General features: G+C 44.1%; 1 protein-coding gene across 1 annotated transcript; it reads right to left on the bottom strand.

Annotated features, from left to right (window-relative positions):
- Positions 1–2,591: 2,591 nt before the first annotated feature.
- Positions 2,592–2,918, bottom strand: LOC131694908 (RING finger protein PFE0100w-like; the record flags this gene model as incomplete). Its single annotated transcript, XM_058983424.1, has 1 exon — positions 2,592–2,918. A coding segment is annotated over one exon (327 nt), but the record flags the coding sequence as incomplete, so codon positions are not given.
- Positions 2,919–4,194: the final 1,276 nt, after the last annotated feature.

Below are 4,194 nucleotides of genomic sequence, written 5' to 3' on the forward strand. Positions count from 1 at the left end.
TTATTGAATTATTGAATTATTGAATTATTGAATTATTGAATTATTGAATTTTTGAATTATTGAATTATTGAATTATTGAATTATTGAATTATTGAATTATTGTATTATTGAATTATTGATTTTGATTATTGAATTATTGAATTATTGAATTATTGAATTATTGAATTATTGAATTATTGAATTATTGAATTATTGATTTATTGAATTATTGAATTTTTGAATTATTGATTTTTTGAATTATTGTATTATTGAATTTTTGATTATTGTATTTTTGATTGTTGTTTGTTTTTGTTTTGTTGTTTTTGTTTGTTTGTTTGTTGATTTTGTTTGGTTGTTGGTTGTTTTTGGTTGTTGTTGTTGTGTTGTTGTGTTTTGTTTGTTGTTGTTTGTGTTTGGTTGGTTGTGTTGTTTGTTGTTTGGTTGTTGTTGTTTGTTGTTGTTTGTTGTGTTGGTGTTGTTTGTTGGTTGGTGGGTTGGTTGGTTGGTGGGTTGTTGGTTGTTTGGTTGTTGGTTTGTTGGTTGGTTGGTTGTTTGTTGGTGGGTTGTTGGTTGTTGGTTGTTGGTTTGGTGGGTTGTTGTTGTTTGGTTGGTTGGTTGGTGGGTTGTTGGGTTGTGTTGGTTGGTGGTTGGTGGGTTGGTGGGTTGTTGGTTGTTGGGTTGGTTGGTTGTTGGTTGTGGTTGGTGTTGGTTGGGTTGGTTGTGTTGGGTTGGTGGGTTGGTGGGGTTGGTGGGTTGGTGGGTTGTGGTTGGTGGGTTGGTTGGTTGGTGGTTGGTGGTTGTGGGTTGGTGGTTGGTGGGTTGGTGGTTGGTGGGGTTGGTGGTTGGTGGTTGTGGGTTGGTGGGTTGGTGGTTGGTGGGTTGGTGGGTTGGTGGGTTGGTGGGTTGGTGGGTTGGTGGTTGGTGGGGGTTGGTGGGTTGGTGGGTTGGTGGGTTGTGGGTTGGTGGTTGGTGGGTTGTGGTGGGGTTGGTGGGTTGGTTGGGTTGGTGGGTTGGTGGGTTGGTGGGTTGGTTGGTGGGTTGGTGGGTTGGTGGGTTGTGGGTTGTGGGTTGGTGGGTTGTGGTTGGTGGGTTGGTGGGTTGTGTTGGTGGGTTGGTGGGTTGGTGGTTGGTGGGGTTGGTGGGTTGGTGGGTTGGTGGTTGGTGGGTTGGTGGGTTGGTGGGTTGGTGGGTTGGTGGTTGGTGGGTTGGTGGGGTTGTGGTTGGTGGGTTGGTGGGTTGGTGGGGTTGTGGTTGGTGGGTTGGTGGGTTGGTGGTTGGTGGGTTGTGGGGTGGGTTGGTGGGGTTGGTGGGTTGGTGGTTGGTGGGTTGGTGGGTTGGTGTTGGTGGTTGGTGGTTGGGGGTTGGGGGGTGGTGGGTTGGTGGGGTGGTGGGTTGGTGGGTTGGTGGGTTGGTGGTTGTGGGTTGGTGGGGTTGGTGGGGGTGGGTGGGGGTGTGGGGGGTGGGTGGGGGTGGGTGGGGGGGGGTGGTGGGGGGTGGGGGGTGGGTGGGGGGGGGTGGTGGTGGGTTGGTGGGTTGGTGGGGGGTTGGTGGGTGGGGTGGGGGGGTTGGTGGGGGGGGGGGGTGGGGTTGGGGGGTGGTGGGGGGTGGGTGGGGGGGTGGGGGGGGGGGGGGGGGGGGGGGTGGGTGGGGTGGTGGGGTGGGGGGGGGGGGGGGGGGGTGGGGGGGGTGGGGGGGGGGTGGGGGGGGGGGGGGGTGGTGGGGGGGGGGGGGGGGGGGGGGGGGGGGGGGGGGGTGGGGGGGGGGGGGGGGGGGGGGGGGGTGGGGGGGGGGGGGGGGGGGGGGGGGGGGGGGGGGGGGGGGGGGGGGGGGGGGGGGGGGGGGGGGGGGGGGGGGGGGGGGGGGGGGGGGGGGGGGGGGGGGGGGGGGGGGGGGGGGGGGGGGTGGGGGGGGGGGGGGGGGGGGGGGGGGGGGGGGGGGGGGGGGGGGGGGGGGGGGGGGGGGGGGGGGGGGGGGGGGGGGTGTGGTGGGGGGTGTGTGTGGTGGTTGTGGTGGGGGGGGGGGGGGGTGTGTGGGTGGGGGGGGTGTGGGGGTGGGGGGGTTGGGGGGTGGGGGGGTGGTGGGGTTGGTGGGTTGGGGGTGGTGGGTGGGGTTGGTGGGGTGGTGGGGGTGGGTTGGTTGGTTGGGGGTGTGGGTTGGTGGTTGGTGGGGTTGGTTGGTGGTTGGTGGGTTGGTGGGTTGGTGGTTGGGGTGGTTGGTTGGTTGGTGGTGGTGGTTGTGGTTGGTGGGTTGGTGGTTGGTGGGTTGGTGGGGTTGGTTGGGTTGGTGGTGGGTTGGTTGGTGGTGGTTGGGGTTGGTGGGTTGGTTGGTTGTTGGTTGGGGGTTTGTTGGGTTTGTTGGTTGTTGGATTGTTGGTTGTTGGTTGTTGGTTGTGGTTGGTTGTGGTTGGTTGTTGTTGGATTGTTGGATTGTTGGATTGTTGGATTGGTTGTGGATTGTTGTTTGTTGGATGTTGGATTGTTGGATTGTGGTTGTTGGTTGGTTGGTTTGTTGGATTGTTGGATTGTTGGATTGTTGGATTGTTGGATTGTTGGATTGTTGGATTGTTGGATTGTTGGATTGTTGGATTGTTGGATTGTTGGATTGTTGGATTGTTGGATTGTTGGATTGTTGGATTGTTGGATTGTTGGATTGTTGGATTGTTGGATTGTTGGATTGTTGGATTGTTGGATTGTTGGATTGTTGGATTGTTGGATTGTTGGATTGTTGGATTGTTGGATTGTTGGATTGTTGGATTGTTGGATTGTTGGATTGTTGGATTGTTGGATTGTTGGATTGTTGGATTGTTGGATTGTTGGATTGTTGGATTGTTGGATTGTTGGATTGTTGGATTGTTGGATTGTTGGATTGTTGGATTGTTGGATTGTTGGATTGTTGGATTGTTGGATTGTTGGATTGTTGGATTGTTGGATTGTTGGATTGTTGATTGTTGGATTGTTGGATTGTTGGATTGTTGGATTGTTGGATTGTTGGATTGTTGGATTGTTGGATTGTTGGATTGTTGGATTGTTGGATTGTTGGATTGTTGGATTGTTGGATTGTTGGATTGTTGGATTGTTGGATTGTTGGATTGTTGGATTGTTGGATTGTTGGATTGTTGGATTGTTGGATTGTTGGATTGTTGGATTGTTGGATTGTTGGATTGTTGGATTTTGGATTGTTGGATTGTTGGATTGTTGGATTGTTGGATTGTTTGATTGTTGGATTGTTGGATTGTTGGATTGTTGGATTGTTGGATTGTTGGATTTTTTATTAATTCAATAATTCATTAATTCAATAATTCAATAATTCATTAATTCAATAATTCAATAATTCAATAATTCAATAATTCAATAATTCAATAATTCAATAATTCAATAATTCAATAATTCAATAATTCAATAATTCAATAATTCAATAATTCAATATTTCAATAATTCAATAATTCAATAATTCAATAATTCAATAATTCAATAATTCAATAATTCAATAATTCAATAATTCAATAATTCAATAATTCAATAATTCAATAATTCAATAATTCAATAATTCAATAATTCAATAATTCAATAATTCAATAATTCAATAATTCAATAATTCAATAATTCAATAATTCAATAATTCAATAATTCAATAATTCAATAATTCAATAATTCAATAATTCAATAATTCAATAATTCAATAATTCAATAATTCAATAATTCAATAATTCAATAATTCAATAATTCAATAATTCAATAATTCAATAATTCAATAATTCAATAATTCAATAATTCAATAATTCAATAATTCAATAATTCAATAATTCAATAATTCAATAATTCAATAATTCAATAATTCAATAATTCAATAATTCAATAATTCAATAATTCAATAATTCAATAATTCAATAATTCAATAATTCAATAATTCAATAATTCAATAATTCAATAATTCAATAATTCAATAATTCAATAATTCAATAATTCAATAATTCAATAATTCAATAATTCAATAATTCAATAATTCAATAATTCAATAATTCAATAATTCAATAATTCAATAATTCAATAATTCAATAATTCAATAATTCAATAATTCAATAATTCAATAATTCAATAATTCAATAATTCAATAATTCAATAATTCAATAATTCAATAATTCAATAATTCAATAATTCAATAATTCAATAATTCAATAATTCAATAATTCAATAATTCAATAATTCAATAATTCAA

This window comes from Topomyia yanbarensis, unplaced genomic scaffold (assembly GCF_030247195.1).
Source record: "Topomyia yanbarensis strain Yona2022 unplaced genomic scaffold, ASM3024719v1 HiC_scaffold_197, whole genome shotgun sequence".
NCBI lineage: Eukaryota > Metazoa > Arthropoda > Insecta > Diptera > Culicidae > Topomyia > Topomyia yanbarensis.